Genomic DNA, 20,939 nt, shown 5'->3' on the forward strand with positions numbered 1-20,939 from the left:
TTTCTGTTCCTGGATCCGATTCAGAATCCCACATTGCATTTAATTGTCATGTCTCCTTAGCCTCCCAATCTGTAAAAAGTCAGTCTTTCATTGTCACTCATGACCCCCAGTGCTTTTAAAGAGTACAGGTCAGTTGTTTGTACACTGAATGTTTCCTGACAAACATTGAGGACACTCCAAGCATCGCTGAGTCAACAATGTAATGTTACATGGCTCAGATCAGCCAGTACAAAGTTATCAAGAAAAGTATGTTCATTGTTTTCTGTCAGTTGCCATCATTTAGTAATTTGCTTTCTGATGAGGTCATGGAAGGTTTTCATTCTTTATGCAATAAAGAGAGAACAGACATTGGAACTGCTGCCCGGGATGATGCCACCAGCCCCAAAATGAGATTCCCGTAGAAAGACAGCGTGGACTTCTTTCAACAGTTGCTCAGCAAGTGACCTCAGACAGATGACTTCATCAGTCCTGGGCTCCCACAGGAGGGCTGAGAGGTAGAAGGGCAGTTGACAGATGTTTAATGCATCCCTACAGGGTCCGTGGTACTAGTGGCTGCATTGAGGGAATTCAACAGGACACATTTTCTGTTTTCAGCTCCAAATCTGATCTGGAAGAATGATAAGACAGCTGCATAATCAGTGGGAGTGCATAAGAAATAGCGAAGCGGTTTAAGGAGGGAAGTTAGCTTGGAGTTGTGCCAGGCGGAAGGAGAATGTTCAGGGTTAACTGAAAAGGATTGGCAGATGCGGCTGGGCCTTAAAGAGGAGAGAGCACTTCAAGCCTGAGAGGCATGAATGTTGATGAACTGGGGGGACCCCAAGAAGGTCAGTTTGCCAGGAGGACAGGTTCCATGGGTAGCTCCCTCCAGCAACACCAGACAGCTCTGAGGGGGGCTGCCTCCTCTGCCCTTTCAGCTCTCAGAAGCTGCCAGATCCCCCTAACCAAAGATGCTTTTAATTAGGAAAAATCTGTCAATAGGTCACAGATTTCTAAGGGTCAAAACCCCTTAGAAATTAGTTCTCCCCCCCCCTCAGGAAAGGGAGATTTTAACCTAAGTGTATATAATTACAAATCTCTCTTTTTGCCCATGTTAATATCTTTTATATCCAGCAACAATTCATCCAACATAAACAGGTCCATATCAATATAGGTCTCTTTTTTTTACTTTCACTTGAAGAGAAGAGAAAGTCTAGAGTTCTAAATGTGAGTTTAACTTTTTTTTGTTTTTTTCATTGGGCCTATTTTTAAAAATACAATCTGTACTCAGAGGGGAAAACATTCTATAATGCCTAAAGTTATACTTGGTTCAAGTTATACTTTAATATAAATTGGATTTTCATCTTCATATTTGGTAACATATTAGTTACGTTCCCAGTCATTATTCTGTCATTTTGTAAACTATTAGAAATTCTCTGACTTCAGGATTTTTTTGTTTGTTTTTGTTTTTGTTTTTCATAAAGAGAACCCATGTTCTCCTTGGAGATTTAATAGCTACTCTGAAGTAATGTCTCATATTTAATAAGATTTTCATTACTTTTACAAACTATACTCCAGTAAATTTCCTGATTGATACACAATGAAGTAGCTGAGATCAGACGGTTCTCAATAAATTAGCAAGGAAGAACATAACATTCAGAGGGGCCTAATGAATCATAAAATGCCTCCCTCATAAAATTAAGCAACCCTCAATAAATGCAGATGAATAAAATGATAATGGCTTAGCATTTTGTATTTTCTTAGTGCTTAGAGCAACCTTGTAAATATGCAGGGATCTTAAAGGGGGGAGGGGTGCTTCTGATGTATAAATTGCTAAATAGTGACATTGATGGCAACTCTAATTTACTCCAATTCCAGCAGAAGGGCAAATTAGTTTGTTCTCTAGGCTACAAAATGAAAATAATGCGACATTTTTGCTCATCTTTACAAAAGGTCTAATAGGGACATAAATTCAGTCCTGGGAATTTTTTATGTTGGCGAGTTTTAAGATTAGAAGGCTTTTGTTTGTCTTAAGTCATTGGCATCCTCTAAATAGTCATCTTCTTTCCTTTTCAAAGCTAATAAGTTGTTGAAGGATCTAGATTTGAACTTTTCTGGTTGTTGAGCCTCTATACCTCAGAATCCTTATGACTATGTAAGAAACCCAGTAACTTATATATGTGAAGGTGTTTATGCAATGCCTGGCCCAATGTGGGATTTCATTGATAGGGACTGAATTCAAATATGTGCAGAGGAAAAAACAGGTTGCCCCAATTCTGTGGACCTGCAAATCATCTGTAGCCTCTCATTGACCACAGAGCTCATTGAGCAAAAGAGGAGAGCACATGTCAGATGGTGGAGAGCTGAAGAGGCTAGTACAGGACCTGACCCTGGCCAGAGAAGCAGGAGCAGAGGGGGATAACCTACATGGACTTTTCTCGAGTGATTTCCCTGAGTGATTGGTAGTGAAAGCTGCAGCTGGAGCCCAGGGACTTATGGCCCATTTTTCCTGCCCTTAATCATGCTTACACACCACTGATGTGGCAGACTACCAAGACCAGTGACCGAGAGCAAGAGGGAACAGTGCTAATTGGATCTTCCACTCCTCCAGGTATATCTCTATATCAGAATCTAAAGAAAAAAGGAAAAACAAGAGCCAGACCTTTTGCCTCCAGAGCAAAGATCTCAATACCACCTGAGCTAACACTTCCTTTTATGATAAATATGTTATGACATCTTTTTGTCTCCTGAAAAATATCCTTAAATAATATAATCTGTCTGCCTAGGTAATTAAAAAAATAATTATTGCTTCTTAACTCTAATATGAAGAAGAAATAAAAAGAAAATGATTTATAATAAAGTAATACATATTTCAATATTATATAGCCAAGACCTATCCTAGCAGATTTGATTTTTCATTCCTCCTTACCATGAATACTTGTATTTAAAAGAAATAAAACATTCAATCAAGCATTGTCCGCCTTTTTGCTTGTAATTGACATTATGAAAGAGGAACTAAATTTAAGAGTGTGTACACATCACACATATATACATAATTGCCATCGATGTGATAGCTACAAATATAGACCAATTTGGGGACATTTTGCTGGTGTCTCTGATATCTTCAATGGCATTGACTTCACTGCCATGATTTTTCCAAATGGTGACAGCTCATGGGTGAAGTTCCAAATAAAACAGAGTACAAACATTTCTTGATTTACATGGTAATTATACTCCTGGGAAATTCAATGTATATTAAAACTGTATCAAAGAGTTAGATGCTATAAATCTACATGAAAGCCCAGCAGGGCATTTGAAAGTTGTTTGAGCTGGGGGTGGAGCTCAGTGGTGAAGAGCATGCTTGGTATGAACAAGGCCCTGGTTCAATCCCCATCATCAAAAATGATGATGATGACGATGATGATGATGATGATGCAGATGAAGAAAGTGGTTCAGTAAATGGACAATTCCTCCTTGTGCTGGACTGTCCTGGGCATCATTAGATGTGATGGTCCCCACCCACAGGCTATGAGCAGCACAAGCTCTTGTGGTAACTAAAAATATTCTCACAAATGTCTAGAGCATTCCTTTACACCACTACCTTAAAGGGATACAAGAATAGAGGTGGCAGCATGATCGAGGGATAAATTTAGCTGTGCTGAAGAATGAATGAAGGAACCCAGAATTACCAATATGTATCCTTGGTTTCTTTGACCACACTTGTTCTTAAAATAAAAGCTCCTTTTTGGATAAAACTGCCATTCCTTGCTTTTCCAATTACAAATTGCTCCTGTAAATTTCAGGCCCCAATGTTATGCTGATGATTATTCCTGAAACCCTGAAGATTCTGGTTTTTTTCTGATAGGATCACTTCTGGTTTTGTCACCTTTCGTATGTACCATTACTCATCCTCCTCTGACTGTTGCAGCCTTGATTTTTATTGCAATTTTTTATGCTTACCTGTCTATCCTAGCCGGGAAAGTAGATACTGGTTTGACAGAGGTGATTTTCAGGAGTGGGTATGGGTGAGCTATGCTCATTATGGTTAAGCATAAATGTTCATTAGGAATTAAAGCTACCTGTAAGGACTGGGAGTGTAGCTTGGTGGTAAACCACCTGCCTAGCATGCACAAGGTCCTGGGTTCAATCCCCAGCACCCCCTGCAACACGCACACCCCACCTAAAACAGTCACCTTATCACCAAATTGTGTCTTATTTCCAAGAGGGATTCAAGATGTGCTGAACTGCTATGTTTACATAGGAGGTTTTGATTGTCAAGGGGGAGGATGAGAGTGTCTTGTTACCTGCACAAGTACAACTTAGTACGGTAAAAAATATAATGCTTCATCTAGCCCATAAGATATTTTTTTTAAATCAGTGTGAAACTGAGGTGTTTCATTCCCTCTTTTCTAGCTGACATCCCAACATCCTTATGCTGAAGTTTTCATCGGCCGGCCGCATGTTTGGACTGTCGATCTCAACAATCAGGAGGAAGTGGAGGATGCAGTGAAAGCAATTTTAAATCAGAAGGTTGTTCCTTTAATTCTAGTTCCCCCATTTGGGTTGTGACCTGATGTGTAGCATCACGGACCCTTGGTTTCAGTCAATGGCACTTTCCCTCAGCAGCTGGAGTTAGAACAGAGCCAGCCTTAGGATTTGGCCCAGGGATTTCATGAACGTTGTGTGAAATGGAAAGCAGAGCTGGTATTCAAATGTGGCCATGGGGGCTGGGGTTGTGGCTCAGTGGCTGAGTGCTTGCCTGGCATGTGTGAGGAACTGGGTTCAATTCTCAGCACCACGTATAAATAAATAAAATAAAAATCCATCGACAACTAAAAAATATTTTTTAAGAAAATGTGGCCATGGATTCTGTAGACCCTGCTGATGTCATGGCTCCTGTGTCCCAGGCACAGGAGGAGGAACTTGAACTTGCTTCCAGGATCTACTTATGGCACACATAGAGATCTGAAAAGATGGGCCTGCTCCTTTTACCTTACCCACAAAAGAGGGGAGGGGAGATGGGGTAGGAATAGTGAAGAAAATGCTGGGAAATGTTTTTACAGAGTACCTGTTTATTGGGTTTATCTACCAAAATAATTGGTAGGCTTTTATAAAGTAACTTACTTTGCTGAACTCTTCTAATCAATAGGCATTTATTTAGCACCTACTGTGCACTGAGCACCCTCTGAGCCACTCTGGGAGGGAGAGGGGTGCTTCCTTCCATAACCACAGGCTTGTCACCAGTAGGAGTTTACTGTCCAGCTAGGATGAGTTCAGTTGTCCTGATCCACCATTGACTGTCTCAGGTACACACTGCCCCTGTGCTTCTCCTATCAGAGCACTTTTCACACTTGGTTGTAATGTTTTAAGAGAAACATACAGCTGTGCTCTGAGGGCGGGCTGGACTTACACACTTTGGATCTGTCTTCCAGTGACTAGCAGAGTTCCCTCCTCTGTAATGTAGAGTTGATATTACATACTTGACTGGTAACCTGAGTGGACTAAAGGACATCTTATATACAAAGTGCTTGAATACATTGTCTACCGCTCAGAAAGTGTTCAGCCATTGTTTTACTCAGCTTTTTCACTGCCGTGATTAAATGTCCTGACCAACACAACTGTAAAGGAGGAAGAGTTTATTTGAGGGTCTCAATCCATGGAAAGCTGGCTCCATTCCTCAGGCCTCCAGATGAGGCAGGAACAACATGGTAGAAGAGTGCGGCAGAGGGAAGCAGCTCACGTGGTGATCAGGAAGCAGAGAGAGACTCCACCCTCCAGATACAAAATATATAACCCATAGCCACACCCCCAATGAACCACTTCCTCCGGCCACACCCCACCTGCCTCCAGTTACCACTCATTTGGTCACATCAGGGATTAATTCACTGATTAGGTTAAGGCTATGACCCAATCATTTCTCCTCCAAACCTTCTAGCATTGTTTCACATGTGAACTTTGGGGGACACCTCACATCCAAACCATAAGAGCCATTTTAAGTACCTGTTATTTCTTATAATAGACCATCTGAGTTTCTGCTAGAATATAAGCAACATGAAGGCAGCACATATATGTCTCCCTGCTATATTCCCAGTGTTCATTATTATGATTTACCTGGATGGGAGCGACAAACACATCTTAATGTGCTTAGTGGCACAGATGATGTTCAGTGCCAGAATCAACATACAGAAGGCCTAGGAATGGGAGTAGGGGTGCTTTCTGGTGAATGCTGCATTTTGAGTTGTCTTATGAGTAGGAATATTCAAAGCATAACTGTGAAGGGCATGGGTTAAGGCATGGGTTCAGTAAAAGGGGAAGAGCCTAAAAGGGCATGTCTCTTGGATGAATGGCCAGTTTACCTTTTTGAAGGAACATCATTCCCCTTTGGGAAATAGAATGGGATAACAAGTAGGTGACCCACTAAACGGCCAATATCGGTTAATTCAGAGCATCTCCAGGGGAACAAGAGCACTCTGATGTGTTATCCATGCTCTGTCCCCTAAAGATGGTCTGGATGTCAAGGCTTTGGTACAGCTGTCAGCTTCCCAGTGATCACATGTGTAGTCCCAAACCTAGTCTCAACACTTTAGGGCAGAAGTCCCCCAACCTCAAGTGATCTAGCTGATAGAAGTTCCTAGTAAAGTATGATCCCACTGGGCTGCCTGAAAATATCTGCCCCACATCTAAAGTTTCACTGGAGTATATAGTAGTTCCTTATATCTGAGATTTTACTTTCTGTAGTATCATGACCTACAGTCAAACATGTTACAAAAATATTAAATGGAAATTTCCAGAAATGAATAAGTCATATATTTTAAACTGCATACCATTCTGAGTAATATGATTAGATCTCATGCCATCTTTTTCCATCCCACCCAGGACATGAACCAGCCTTTTGTCCAGTGTATCCATGCTATATACACTACCCCCCCTGGTTTAGTCTCTTAGTAGCCATCTGTTATCAGCTTGGCTATTGCGCTATTGCAGTGCTTGTATAGAAGGTTTGGTACTATCCTCAGTTTCAGGCATGTGCAAACTAGGAGTCTTGGAATGTATCCTCCATTTGGTGAGGAGGACTACTGTATTCCTCCTTGCCCCTCCAAGCTTCTGTCAACCTCAAGCATTACTTGGCTTGAAGCTTCAGGGCTTTATTCTTTGCTGCCATGACGATGTGGCTTCTCCCTGTGTGTACCTCTGCTTCTCCTCTTCTTGTGCTAGACTAACCCTAAATAAGTGTGACCTCATCTTGATTACATCTACAAAGACCCTATTTCCAAATAAAGTTACATTTACATGTTGAGTAGGACTATTTTCTGTTCTATAGATGAAAAAAATTAAGGCTTAAAGAAGATAATTTACAAGTCACACTAGTAACTAGTAAAGCCTAGAATCAAACTCAAGTCTTTTGACTAGTTTGTTAAAATAATAATTAAAAACACACACACACAAAATGGAATAAAGGGAAAGAAACTGTGAAAGAGAAATGGAGTATGGAATAAGGGAAGGGATTAATATAAAAATTATTATTGTAAAAATTCTTGTTAGAAATGGGTCAGAAATTTGGTGCTGTTTTCTCATATGTAATTCCAAGATTTTTAAATTATTTGACACTCAAAATAAAAAGAAAAAATGACCTATCATTAAGAGAAGTAACAATCAACAAAACCAGAACTTGAGATGGCCGAGTTATTGGAATTATGAGATAACAACTTTAAAATTTTACAATAAACTAGGCAAGCTGGTGCATTCCTATAGTTACATTGACTCAGGTGGCTAAGGCAGGAGTACCACAAGTTCAAGATCAGCCTAGGAAACTTGACAAGACCTTTAATGCTCCAAATAAAAAATAAAAAGGATGGGATGTAGCTCAGTGGTAAAGCACCATCAAGTTCAATCCCCAGCACCCACAAAAAAGAAAAAAAAGTACTATGGTAAATGTGTTGAACAATCTGGTGAAGAAAGTGGACAACATATTTAAACAGATGGGGAATTTCAGCAGAGAGGTGAAAGTATTTTTTAAGCTAAATGAAAAATGCTAAAAAAGAAAAATACAATTCAGAAATGAATTCCTTCAGTGGGCTTCTGAGCAGACTGTACACAGCAGAGGGGGAAAGATCAGTGAAGTTGGAGACTTGTCAGTAGAAATTTTTCAAACTGAAACACAAAGAGAAAGAATGAAATGGAAAAGGGCACATGATATCTGTGGGACCAAATCAAGCAGCATAAGTTAGGTATAGTTGGAATCTGAGAAGAGGGAGACTGGCACAGAAGAAATTTTTGAAAAGGCAGTGACTCAGCATTTCCCAATTAATCAGTGACATCAGTTTACAGATGCTAAGAGCACAGTGGACCCCAAAAAGGAAGAACACAAAGAAAAACACACCCAGATACATTATAGTCAAAGTGCCAGGAACAAAGAGGGAAAAAAATCTCAAAAGCAGCTGGAGCAAAACATTACATTCAGAGGAATGATGATACTAAAGACAGCCAACTACTCATCAAAAACAATGGAAACCATAAAACAATTCCTAGGAACTAGAAAATGTATAGGGCTTTTAAATAGGCACTTTTGGTAATACTGGATTTTTAAGTATGGTGGGAAGTTTTGAGTGACGTGATCTAGTTTACATTTGGAATGTAAGAGAAAATGTAAGATCTACCTAACTTTAAAATCATATGGTTAGTAAAGAGAGGAGCCTAGACTCAAACCCTGGTTTTCTGGTGCCTACCAAGACCATCTCTTCATCAAATGATGTTAAGCCACCTATTAGGTGGGACCATTCAGGCTTTAGCTAATTTCTGAAACCAATAAGAATTACAAATGTGAATGGGTACCAGTGGACATAGGACATCTCACAGGAAGGGAGGTCAAGAGAAGAAGTTGGAAGTTCATGGAAAGTTTCCAAGGCCAGCAGGTCAGTAGCCTGCAGACATCCTTCCTATGACCTTAGTTGGATGAGTAATAAGCCTTTTTCCACAAAGCAGGATTACCATGAATGTGCCCTTGCTTTTCTGTTTCAGGCCCTCCTTAGGCTTCTCAGGGACTGGATGTGGTTTCAGCATTCTCTTTCATTCCATACCCCAAAGAGGCCTTGACTTGTTCCTGAAGGTCTGTTAGGCAGAAAGCTGTCCACTCCCTTCTTCTTAGTCCATGAAACCGCTTCTACTTCTAGGACATGTTGGTACTCTCTGACCCAAAAGCTCAGGGTCTAGAGAGCTTTCCCATGCAGAGAAGCCTGCTCCCATCCACAGTAGAATGGTGAGTGGAACTCACTGGCAGTGCAGTGATCTAGGAATGCAGTTTCCTTTTTTTGCTTTTCCTTTATAGGAAAACTGTCTGGTTTCATATCCTTTAAAACAGTGAATTGGCCCCAGAGCAATGAATGAGTCAGCATCCCTTTGGTTAAACTGGGTGTGGTTGGGAGAACACAGAAAGAGCCATTTTTCTGTATTTACTGCATTGAATCCTTTGAATTAATTCACTTCTGTTTTCTAATGGATGTCCTTTGGAATGTTGTTGTCAGAATGGACATTGGGTGTTTAGCCTGTTTCCTGCCGCAGAAGTAGATCTCTTGGTCTGGTGACAGAAGACCACCAATGTATGTTTAACTCTGAATTCTACTTGTCCACTTGTAAATGAATCCAGATATGCCATGTCCTCTGCCTTAGATGATTTCTTTTTGTTCCTTCTATAACCCTTTGAGAGGAGACATTTCTCTAGGCCTGTTACAGAAAGTGTCTGGAATCCCCCATGGGTTGAGTAAATAAATATCCTTTGAAAGGAATGAAAATTTTACAAATTTGGTATGAAGAGCTATATCTGGGTCAGAGATGGCCCCCCAGAAGTGCAAAAGCTTGAAATGGGCAGGAACAAGCTGAGAATATGGTCTTCAATGTATGTTGAGCTCTTCTGAGGTGAGGAAGGTGACCTATCTGTTCTTGTAGAAGAGTGTCCGTGCTCATACAGGATGTGCAGCTCACACTCTCCTGTCAATCCAGACAGATGTGGACAGATATGGCTGAGCTCCAACCTGATGAAACTAGCATCTAGTTGTGCATGAACACACTACTGGCATTTAGTTGTGTTTAAATAAAGATATGTTATCAATTTTTGGTAAATCATGTCTTAGGAGTTCAAGTAGAGCATAGACTTAATGCATAGAAAAGGGGAGGTGATGCCCCAAGACCAACTACATGGCTGCTCACTGAGGAATGTCCTCTGTCCATTGTTCCATGTTTAGCACACCTCAGCTCATAGATGCTTTGTCCCGTTTTCCACCCTGGAGATTTGAGGTAGATAAGTGTAGACTCAAGAGGGAACTGGTGAAGATGCCCCTCACCACCCAGAGAGCCCCAGGAGCTGTTGGGCTCTGTGACGCTGTAACAGACAGGATTGCTGGTAACTCTCTTCCAAGTGAAATTCCCATCTCAGATTGGTGTGCCACTGAAGACACAGGCCTCATAGTGCTAGTGGGTGTTGTGCAGCAGAGATCAGATGCACATTTCTCCCCTTCCCTCCCGGGTCACAGTATCGATCAGAATGCTTCCCCCACAACAATGAGCACCCTTCCAGGGTTTTTTGCCCCTCCTCTCAAAGTCCAAGCAACTCAGTTTAGAAATCTCAAGGCTTTTGGAGACATCAATAGGTCTTTCCCTGCCTTTTCTTACCAGCGTCCACAAACCTGAGCTCTAACTTCCTCTGCCTTTTCACATCAAATCTCATGCTACTCCATCTGGAACAGCTTCCATCTTTCTTCACTCCCCAGTCTGGACTCTGGATTCATAGACATAGTCCTGCTTCGCCCCTCTGACCTCCTGGAGTCCTCTAGCTGGGCTCCCCATGGCCCTGTATGGCTCAGTTTTATACCATAAATTCTTGGCATACATGCTGACCTCCCCTAAGAGGGTGGCCCAGTTCTCTGGTCACCATCGTGGTTCTATAAACTGCTCATTGTGTGGTTTCCTCAGAGTGGTGTGACCTTGTCTTCATTCAACAGATGTGTGCTAAGTTCCTATGTGTCCCACACTGGGCAGGTAACTCACAGCCATGGACTTTACCCTAGGGGGCTTACCTGCTAGTAAGTGGCAATTGCCACCTTCTGTTGAGGGCCTATTCTATGCTAAACACTGTTCTTAGTGCTTTTTCCCTCATATAGCCCTCTCTGCAGCTTAAAGAGGTGGCTTTTCTTGCCACTGTTTCACATGAGTTATCTGAGATGGGGATGGTAGATAATCTGCTCAGGCCCTGCACCTGGAGAAGACAGGGTGACTTTGGGAGACTGTTGACTTCCAGCTCCTCCCAAGGCTGCCTGCAAGTGCTGGCACTCCTGCGGTTGAGCAGGTTCTTGGAGGGCTGATAAGTGGTGCATGTGGTGTGTTCTCCTCTCTCACAGAGCCGTGTTCTATTTCCGCAGATTGAGCCGTATATGCCGTATGAATTCACATGCGAGGGGATGCTGCAGAGAATCAATGCATTCATCGAAAAACAAGTAAGTCTCATTGGCAGTCCTTCTTCCTTTGCTACGTCCTACTTCCCATTCCCCCAGAGGGTTCTCGTCAACAGTTATGAGCTTACCATGTTTCTGCAGGTGTTCACCTGCTTTGGAGGTCTCCAGAAGCTGGATAATGGCTTGTTGCAATTGTAAATGCAGCACCATCATGGTCACCCAAGACAGCCAGTCTTTCACTGGGCAGTGTTCTTGGTGACAGTGGAAGGTCACATGGACACTGACAACAGGGGAGACCAGGTGATCAGGTCAGAGTCTTCCTTGACCAGCAGGGCCTGTGTGTTGAATAGGCTTTGGGGGCATCTTGAGGACTTTGGAGAGGCAGGGGGCAGATAGACTGCTGTCTGTCCTGCCTTCATTTCCCACCCCCAAGAAAGGCAAGGACTGAAACTGGTTTCTAAGCTTTCTTTTAATAGTATGTGCTCAGTAATTCTAAGCATTTTAGGACTTTTTAGTGGTTTTCAAATATCTCTTCATACCAGACCCTCAAATGAATCCTAGGTACATAAAACAGATAAAAGGAGGACTTCAACTCCAAAGCAGGGGAGAGCACACACTCCCACCACCCCCAACAGGGCTAGAAACTACAGCTTGTACCCTTAGAAGTGAAGGCCACAAGTGTCATTACCATCCTTTTATAATGTTTTAATTCCTTGGGCTTCAAAAGCAACACAGAGCTAGAAATGGACAAACTTGGAACCCCTGTGGGTAGGAGAATCTGAACTCCTGACCAGATTTCAAAAATAAAGGGCTCCTCTTAAAGGACAGGGCAGAGTGGTCTAGGCCATCAAGGAGCTTTACCTAGTGGGGCACCAACAGATCCTGCTGAAAATAGAAATGGTGAGTTGAAAATGTAAGTAGGCAATTGATTGAAGGCCCAGTGGGAGTTTCAAAAGGAAGAGTTGGTGATTTGAGGAAAGCAAGATGGTGGCCAGCAGCCAGCAGCCTGGTGCTGCTGTTGGCAAGAGTGCCATGGTGCATGGACTTTTGGGTGGCCTGTCAGATCATCATCATTTTGAAAGCAGCAAAAGAATGTAGCCTCTAGCCCAGCCACTGGGTTCAACTCTCAGCACCATGGGTTTGTGGTTATACAAGTTGAGCATACATTACTCAGCTTCTCTGTGCCTTTTTCCCTCTGTAAAATAAGAATAATAAAAGGACCTACTTCGTGGGCTAATGTGAAGATCACACAAGCTAATATACGGGAAAGGCTTAGAACAGGGCCTGGCACATAGTGTTCAATAAATGCAACCTAGTACTGTTGTTTGATATTTTATGCTATATTATAGTATATTATGTGATAATACATTCATAATTATGTATTTCATACACTACTTATCAGACTTCCCAGGAGAGCTTAGCGTTTGAATCATTGTCTCATTCAGTCTGCACATGACTACAGAACAGCGGCATTGTCATAACTAACTGCCATGAACACACAGATTCTGTGCCAACGTGTATGAAAAACGCCACAGTACCCTACACTCGCCCCATCTGTGGTTTCACTTTTCAAGGTTTTGATTACCCATGGTCAACCACAATCCAAAAATACCAAGTGGAAAATACCAGTGCAGTGAGATATTTTCAAGACAGAAAAAGACCATATTCATAGAACTTTTTTACAGGGTATAGTTATTATTGTTTTATTTTATTTTTAGTTAATCTCTTACTGTGCCTAATTTATAAACTAAACTTTATCATAAGTACATACGAATAGGAGAAAAGGTGTTTAGGGTTTGGCACTACCTACAGTTTTAGGCATCCAGTGGGGGTTCAGAACGTGTTCCTGAGGGGAGGGGGAACTACTGTATAACATCTCATTTAATCCTCACAGTAGTGCCAGGAGGTGGCAATAATAACCCCATTCTCAGCATAATGGGAACTGAGACTCACAGGCATGGGGCACACAGGTGGAGCAATCAGTATTTGATGCAGTTTGGTCTGGGGCCAAATCTGCACTGGTAGCATTTGCCAGGGACTCAGTAGGTAGCATGTGTCCCCAAGCTCAGCTTCTCACATTCTACCGGCTGGACCACCCTGAAGGCATGGAGAGGAGCCACTGGCTGCCTCTGATAGCGGGTGTTGATTCCTCCCAGCTCTGGCTGCCGTACCCCTCAGAGGCTCTCTTGAGATCTTACCCCATCTCTGTGGCTGCATCTGAACCCATCTTCCTTTTTCCCTGGTTCCACTTCCTCTCAGAAGAAAGTCATCAGCCCACACAAATGCCTCTTGGTCAGGTTTATTTGAAGGTCTTTACTTCTTTCCTCCCGGAGGCTTGTGAATTCAACCAGTCCTTACGAGGTCTCAGCTCCTCCATGAATCTATTGCTAGATTTCCTTTTAAGCAGGAAGGTTCCGTTTCCCAAACAGACCTTGCTAAGTGTTCCTTACCACCGGCTCCCCCCGGCTTGCTCACCTCACAATCCCATGTGCCCAGCACCAGCCTGGTACTGAAATTCTAAAACATGGTACAAAAATTCTCTTCTGGAAAACATGCTAATGAAACTGTCCCTTCCCATTGTTCCCTAGATAGAGACTCTTCTACAGGGATGTTCTCTTCACAGAAATCCAGAGCTCTCTTTTTTACCTGCCTTATTGACTCTCTCATCAACTCTGCAACTCTTGTTAGTGACAGCATGCCATGGGCTGTGCAGACAGTCAGGGAAGAGAAGTCAGAGGCCCCCTATCCTTGAGGGTGTGAGGCTTCGGAGAACCAGTGTGCCACCCCAGGTTAAGCCCTCTACTAGTGATGGAACCAGGATGCTTTGGGATCAGGTGGCCTAGACCCTAGAAAAGAGAAGGAGAGAGATGGAGAGAGTGTTCAAAAGCTTATTATAGGAGGTAAGTCCTGGAAGAAAGTTGGAAACCTGGGAAGAGCCAATCAAGTCTAGATGCCACAGCCTGAAAAGAAAGAAATGATGTGAATTTCAGGACACAGGTATGGCTGAAGAGTGGGGTGGCACAGGAGACAAAGCTGGAGGAGAAGTCAGTGTGAAAAGACTGAGGCTCACCTGGAGAGTTCAGCTTTGATTCTGGGACAAGCTAAAGAAAGGATTTATCACAGGGTGACCAGCAATGGTGCTGTTGGGTTCTCAGGAAAAATCTTTCTAGGAATCTTGTCTTTGGGGCATTTCTTGTAAAACATTCTCCCAGTGCTGCTAAATGGGCAATAAAGGAGCCTAGTTTGAGTTTATGCCAGGAATTCTATCAGACCCAGAATAGACCCCATTGGCTTAGACTGGGTCTCCTACCTCTCACTATTACAAGTCCCAATCTTGTAGAACTTGGGGCATTGGTTATTTTTACACCAGCAGAGTATCTTCAAAGAGCAGTGAGGATGGAGAGAATGTGTCTCTGCCTTGAGCAGGAGCTTCCTGTGCATGAACTGTAGAAGCTACAGTGTTCCTTGGGCTGATCTCGGCCTCGGAGCCCTCTCTGTGATCTGCAAGGGAAACACGGGGGCTTTTATCCCAGAACACTTTCAAGGTCATCTGTCATGCTCACCCAAGGTGGCAGGTGCTAGAGGAAGCCAATTGACAGCAATCGAGAGCACCCCAGGCTTCAGTGCACAATTGAACAGCCACCAGCAAGAAACCTTCCTCAGATTCAGCCAGCCCGGGGGTGCAGGCACCCAGGGAGATAGAAGCCTGGCTCTAGGAGGAGTGCTCGTTCTTTTCCCTCGATGCACCCACCCTGATGCTTTACTATACTACAAACGTTGAGTATCTTTGAGGTGAGCACTCTAAAAGACTCTGTCTCCAGCAAAGGGGCAGTGAGTGCCAAGGTGGAAATCCCTTGTAATCAAAGATCAAGCATGATTATTCCCTGAGTGTGTCCAGGCTTGTTAAGGTTTTCCTTGTGCATTTCTTGGGAAATTAATGTATTTGCCTCCAGCCAGATATCATAGAAAGGAAAGGCAGCATTCCCATGGGTTTCTGGAAACCACACATACACTCTTCAACCCTATTTTCTACTCCCTATAAAGACTGTAAATGTGCAGGATGGTCAGTCACACTCCTGGTTTGTAAAGAGCTGTGGAATTTGTGTACAAAGCATGCTGGAGATATGGAGGGACACAGTCAAGTCCAGAAACAGCAGTGGAAACTGATGAAGCTCTTAGACTGGCTTCCTCCTCTGAATCCATGTGGAACTTACTGGGGTGTGTTCTAGGCGCAAGGGAAACCTTATAGCAAGAATGGGTAGTCCCAGGGCAGGGGGATGGTGGAGATGACAGAGGTTGCCCAAAAAGAGGAAAAGGAATTAGTAGGGGAAGGAGGAGGGCACTGGCTTGGGAAGCCTTTACTCTTGAAATGGCTGGGGCTGTTATTACCTGCTTCTGGAATCTGGATGGGCAGTGACAGTGCTGGACCCCAGAAGCTTCACATCTGCTCTGCTGCCACTGACTTCAACCTTGGGCAAGTTGTGTACCCTCTTTGCACTCTTTCCCCTTCTGTAAAGTGGGGTTAATGCTTCTACCTCATGGAGTTGGTGGAGAAATCAATAGATTGATACCTGATCAGGCTAAGACTGTAGCTGGCCCACATGAGCACTCTGAAAGCCTTAGCTGCTTGCTGCTGCCGGAGCCCAGAAACCAACCAAGGTATCTTTCTCTAACGGCCTCACTGAGGTGTGATTTTCAGACCATAAAAAATTCATTCCATGTAAGGATACAATCAGTGTTTATTTAGCAAATTGATCAAGATGTATAGTGACTACCTCAGTCTAGTTTAGCAACATTTCTCTCACCCCAAAATGATATGTCTGCAATCAGTTCTGTTTCTGCCTCAGCCCCAGGAACCACTGATATGTTTCCTATCTCAGCAGATTTGCCTTTTCTGGAGATTTCTGGCCTCTCTCACTTAGCATATGTTGTTGGGGCTCCTCCAGGTTATAGTGTGTATCACAATTTCTTTCTTTTTATGGCTGAATATTATTCCATAGTGTGGATGGACCACAATGTGCTGTCCCTCCACCGGTGATGGACATCAGGTTATTTTGACTGTGATGAGTGCTGCTGTAATGTCCACTGTCCATGGGACATGTTTTTTTCATTTCTCCTAGGTAGACTCCCAGTGTTCCAGGAGGAGGAAATATGATAGATTTTTGCTTCCCTATCAAGGTGTGATTTTGGCTCAGTTGATTGATAAGTGTAAGGATGGTCCGTGGACATTAGTCCCTATTGCACAGCTTCACAGTCACATTCTTGGTTGTCTTTATGAAAACACAAATTGACAGCTCCTTCAGGGAAGCACTCTGGGACTGCCTGGAGACAGTGTCCGCTTCCTTTGAGGGGCAGTGCAGGTGAAGAATGGGGGTGTCAATAGGCAACTGAGCTGACTTAACCCAATCAATCATCAGTATGTTTTGAACATCCTGTGCCAGCCCGTGGGTTTCCCTACTGTCACACAGGTAACCAGTGTGTGCCTTGGCCCTCGAGTAGCTGAACGTGGGCTGAACCCCACTCTCATGGTCTGGAAGCGATCCCATCAACCCCCCTTTTTTTCTTTTTTTTACAAATTCCCGACCTTACTCCCTCTAGCTCCTGCCTCCAGACCTGCACATTTGAACCTGTCTTCTCAGTTCCAGACAATGTGGGTTCCACAGAGATCCACGTGCACCTAACACGCCAGGGCCTTAGTAAATCCATGAAGGATCTGGCCAAGGCGGATGGGAAGAGGGTTTGTGCAGAAGCCCCCACGGGCTACACGTGGTGTTTTCTGTGACTCCGCTGTTCCAGAACCTCTGCTTTGCAGCAAGCAGATGACCCTCCCCACTGGGCACAGCCCGCCCCTCCACCTGGTGCTTCTCCCCTGGGGCAGCCCCACCCCTTGGGGTGTTTTGTGAGTCACATTTTCTCCAAGTCACCACTTAGCCTCTGTGACAGAGGTGGCACCCCTACCTTTCCTCATGGAGCTTGTATTTATGTTTAGGGTGTTGCTTTTTCTCATAAATTTGTTGGTGAATAAACCTTCCTCACTGTGGTTTATACTTAGTGCCTGGAAATAGTCAAGCACATTCAGTAGAAATTTGGTAACTAGTTGAAATAATTGCTAGAGAGGAATGCAGATGGTGTGTGTTCTAAGTGGGCTTGTTAACCAGATTGGAAATTACTGTGTATATCTCATTCTGGCTGCATAAATGCCTCATTAGGTTGGAATAGTCTCCTTTTCTATTTCTGCTACTATCAAAGTCCCAGAATGCCAAGACCATTTAGTTCTGTTCAACATATCTTAATTGAGCACCAATTATACACAAAACACCATGTTACTGGTAAGCCACCAACTCCTATTCAGCCTGCAAAACCCATCCAAGAAAATCCTATCTTCTGGAAGCCTTCTCTAATTGCTACCACCATCACTCTTTCACTCCTCCAGGTGACCTTTGTATCCTTCTTGGTTATGTGCTTTATTCTGTTTTGTAATTTTTTAAATATCAGCCTCTTTAGCCCATGCACTGAACCTCTGAGTCCAGGGACTGTGTCTCCTTCATGTTTGTATTTCTAACACCTCTAAAGCATAAGGCTTTAATGGTCACTTGTAAAGTTGTGAATGAATTAATGCTTTTCTGCCTCTTAGCAAATATTTGTTGAATGAGCAGATGAGTGAATATGTGCCTACAATGAGGAGACTTGGCGACTTGATGTTGCCATGTAAGCCCAGGCTAACAGAGACAGAAGAGCTCCCGCCTCCCATGAGCACCCAGTAGGGATTGCACCTTCAGTGAGGGGAGGCTTCTGGCAGGGACTTCCATTTCCATCTGCAAGCATCTGGGCCCAGGGGTGGCTCTCCTGGATGAATTGTCACGCGTGACCCATCCAGCTCGGCTTTGGCCTGTGGCCTAGGGCAGCAAGGAGTGATCCACCTTTGGAGCATTACTTTTAACATCTCAGGACCTTCTCTTAGTCATCTCACTTTCTTCCCACAGGAATTATCCAGGGAACGACAGATGGTACCGTCCCCATTTTATGTGTGAAGACAGGCAGAGAGAGCTTGGGAAACGTCTGTAAAGTCCCCAGCTGGGCCAGGATCTCGGCCCAGGCCCCAGCCCCCTCCTGCCTTACCCCTGTTGTGCTTTCTGATGACACCTTCAGGCTCCCTGTGTTCGATTGTATCACTCTCAGGCTTTCCAGATGGTTCCCCAAGCTTTACGAAGGTCCCACTGCTATTTTTACTATTCCTGATCTTCTCGGCCCCCAAAACAGACTACTGGGAGCATGCCAGACCATCGTCCTGGTGAGCAGCAGCAGGGCGCCTGGAGCCTACGCACTCCCGTGCAGAAGTGAGCTGAGCAGGCCAGTTGCCAGGGACCCAGGAAGGGTGGCTGCTGAGGTTTAAGAAGCAGGCAGGCAGCCCACAGGGTGGCTTTAAGGTCGACTCCCATTCCCAGACCAGGTACAGGAGGTCCATTCATCCAGGGCTGCCCCGAGGAGGTGGCCCTGAAAGCTGCACAGGGTGGAGGCAGCTCTTCCCAGGAGGAGTCCAAGGATGGAGATGAGTGTTCATGGAACACCTGCCGTTTGCTGGCATTGCGCTGGGCTCCATTCTCACATCCTGTTAGCATCATTCTAAGGGAGGTCAGACCAGACTGAGTAATGTGCGCAAAGCACCATGTGCTGGGGCCTGGCCTCAATTCTGGTCCTTTCAGTCCTTTGCCACATCACCTCCTCCCCAGCACAGCAGGATCTGTGTTCTAACTTTAGTTTTGGCCTTGTACAAGCTGAGGATGAATAAGGAATGAAGTTTCCTAATCTTCCTCAAACTCAACAGGTGCAGAGAAGCTATCCTCAGCTCCGAGGGGCTTTTGGAGAGTGATGTCAGTTTTCCTAAAAGTCATAAAATCCATTCTCAACTTTAGCCTAATCCAGGTGTGTGAGTTGGCTTGCTATTACCATAACAAATACCTGTGATAATCAACTTATAAATGGAAAAGGTATCTTTTGGCTAGAGTTTCAGAGGTTTCTGTCCATGATTGGTCGTCCCCATTGCTTTTGGCCCATGGCATTACATCATTCTGGGAGTATGTGGCCAAGCAAAACTGCTCTCCTGGTGGCCAGGAAGCAAAAAGAGACAAGTTGGGGTGGGAGTCTTAATATCACCTTCGTGTCACACTCCCAGTTACCTAAAGGCTTCCCACTAGGTCCCTTCCCACAGGCTCCACCCCTCCCAGTAGTGCTTACAGTAGGGATCAGGCTATTAACACACAGGCCTTTGGGGAACATGCAGGATCTAAACTACAGCAAGGCCTTCATCCAAGAAGAAAGGCCCACTTGGCTTCATCTGAGGCAGGTGATCTGATGTAGTTTTGCTGATTGTTTACCTGTCCTGTAGGCTTTGGTGTGTGCCGGATTTCATGTCTCCTTATTATTGTAGTTAAAGGCTGTTGACATTACCATTTACCCCTAAGGAATTGTAAGCAAAGATGCGTACATTAGCCAGCCAGTCAAGCAACACTGGACCTTTTCCAAATGCCGATGCGGCTCTTAGTTCTCATAACCAACAACTCCGGGTCATTGTGTGTGTGTGTTCTTCCTGTCTGATGACTGTCATCCTGGTGAAATGGGCAGGGTGTAAAATGCAAGGCTTCCCCATGCTGTCATATGAAAGAGCAGTGGCCATCAGTGAACAGTGTCCCATTCGGTAATGGGTCTGTGCAGTCATGCTGTCGCCCTTAGTGAAGCATGCAGGCCCAGTTTACTGTGCTGCCTGTGGCTGAGCAGGGGCTTAGATTGTGCTCAAAACCACTGAGAACATGAGAAGTCAGATGGGTCTTCTTGCCTGGTGGTGCCCAGGGCTGTGTGGGTCTCAGGACACATGGTAGCTCACCTGTCACCATGCCTCACTTTCAGAAGATTAGATCCCAACATTCCTAAATAATCCAGTGTATTTCTATCTCTGAATTATTATTCTGGAGTCTGTGTTTACAGCCAATAGAAATCCAACTTTAGGTTTCCTGCCCACTGTTGGATGAAACATTTCTGTTTGCTCACCACGAATTCAGGCTGGTGGAGTTGAGTCCCTCATCAGGAGAGAGTCACGTGGAGGACAGCAGTGGGCCTGCCTGACACGTCCAGTCAGGATCAGTACTTTGCAGAGACTGAAAGAGAAGGCTGTGCCAGGGGCTTGCTACCTGCAGGCAGCCTTTCTCGTCAGCTTAACCTCCTTTAAGAAGGAGGCAGAAAGAAGCCAGCAGCATAGGGAATTATCACTATCTTCATCTCTGTTTTTCTAAGGAAGAAACTGAGACTCCAAATGTTATGTATTTTGCCCAAAGGTTCACATAACTAGTAAACAGGAGAGGCAGAGTGGATCTCGACTGGCTGGCTGCAGAATCTGGGAGAAGCAGGGTTTCTTTGCTCCTTTTGCTGACTCTTGGCTCATTAAAAGTAATACAGGCACAAGTTTGTTTTTTAGAAAAAGAAAAACACAAGAAGTGCCAGAGGTCCTTGCTGGATGCAGCTCGT

The 20,939-nt window shown here is 44.1% G+C and overlaps 1 protein-coding gene across 11 annotated transcripts in view; it reads left to right on the plus strand.

The window, feature by feature from the left end:
- Positions 1-20,939, plus strand: part of MGAT5 (alpha-1,6-mannosylglycoprotein 6-beta-N-acetylglucosaminyltransferase) — a 328,573-nt gene that overhangs the window by 293,063 nt on the left and 14,571 nt on the right. For all 11 annotated transcript variants that reach the window (XM_079135630.1, XM_079135632.1, XM_079135627.1 and 8 more), the window contains 2 exons: positions 4,390-4,506; positions 11,388-11,462. In XM_079135630.1, the coding sequence (XP_078991756.1) occupies positions 4,390-4,506; positions 11,388-11,462 (192 nt within the window). The remainder of the gene's footprint in view (positions 1-4,389; positions 4,507-11,387; positions 11,463-20,939) is intronic.

Source organism: Sciurus vulgaris (genome assembly GCF_902686455.1).
Source record: "Sciurus vulgaris genome assembly, chromosome: 3".
Taxonomy (NCBI): domain Eukaryota; kingdom Metazoa; phylum Chordata; class Mammalia; order Rodentia; family Sciuridae; genus Sciurus; species Sciurus vulgaris.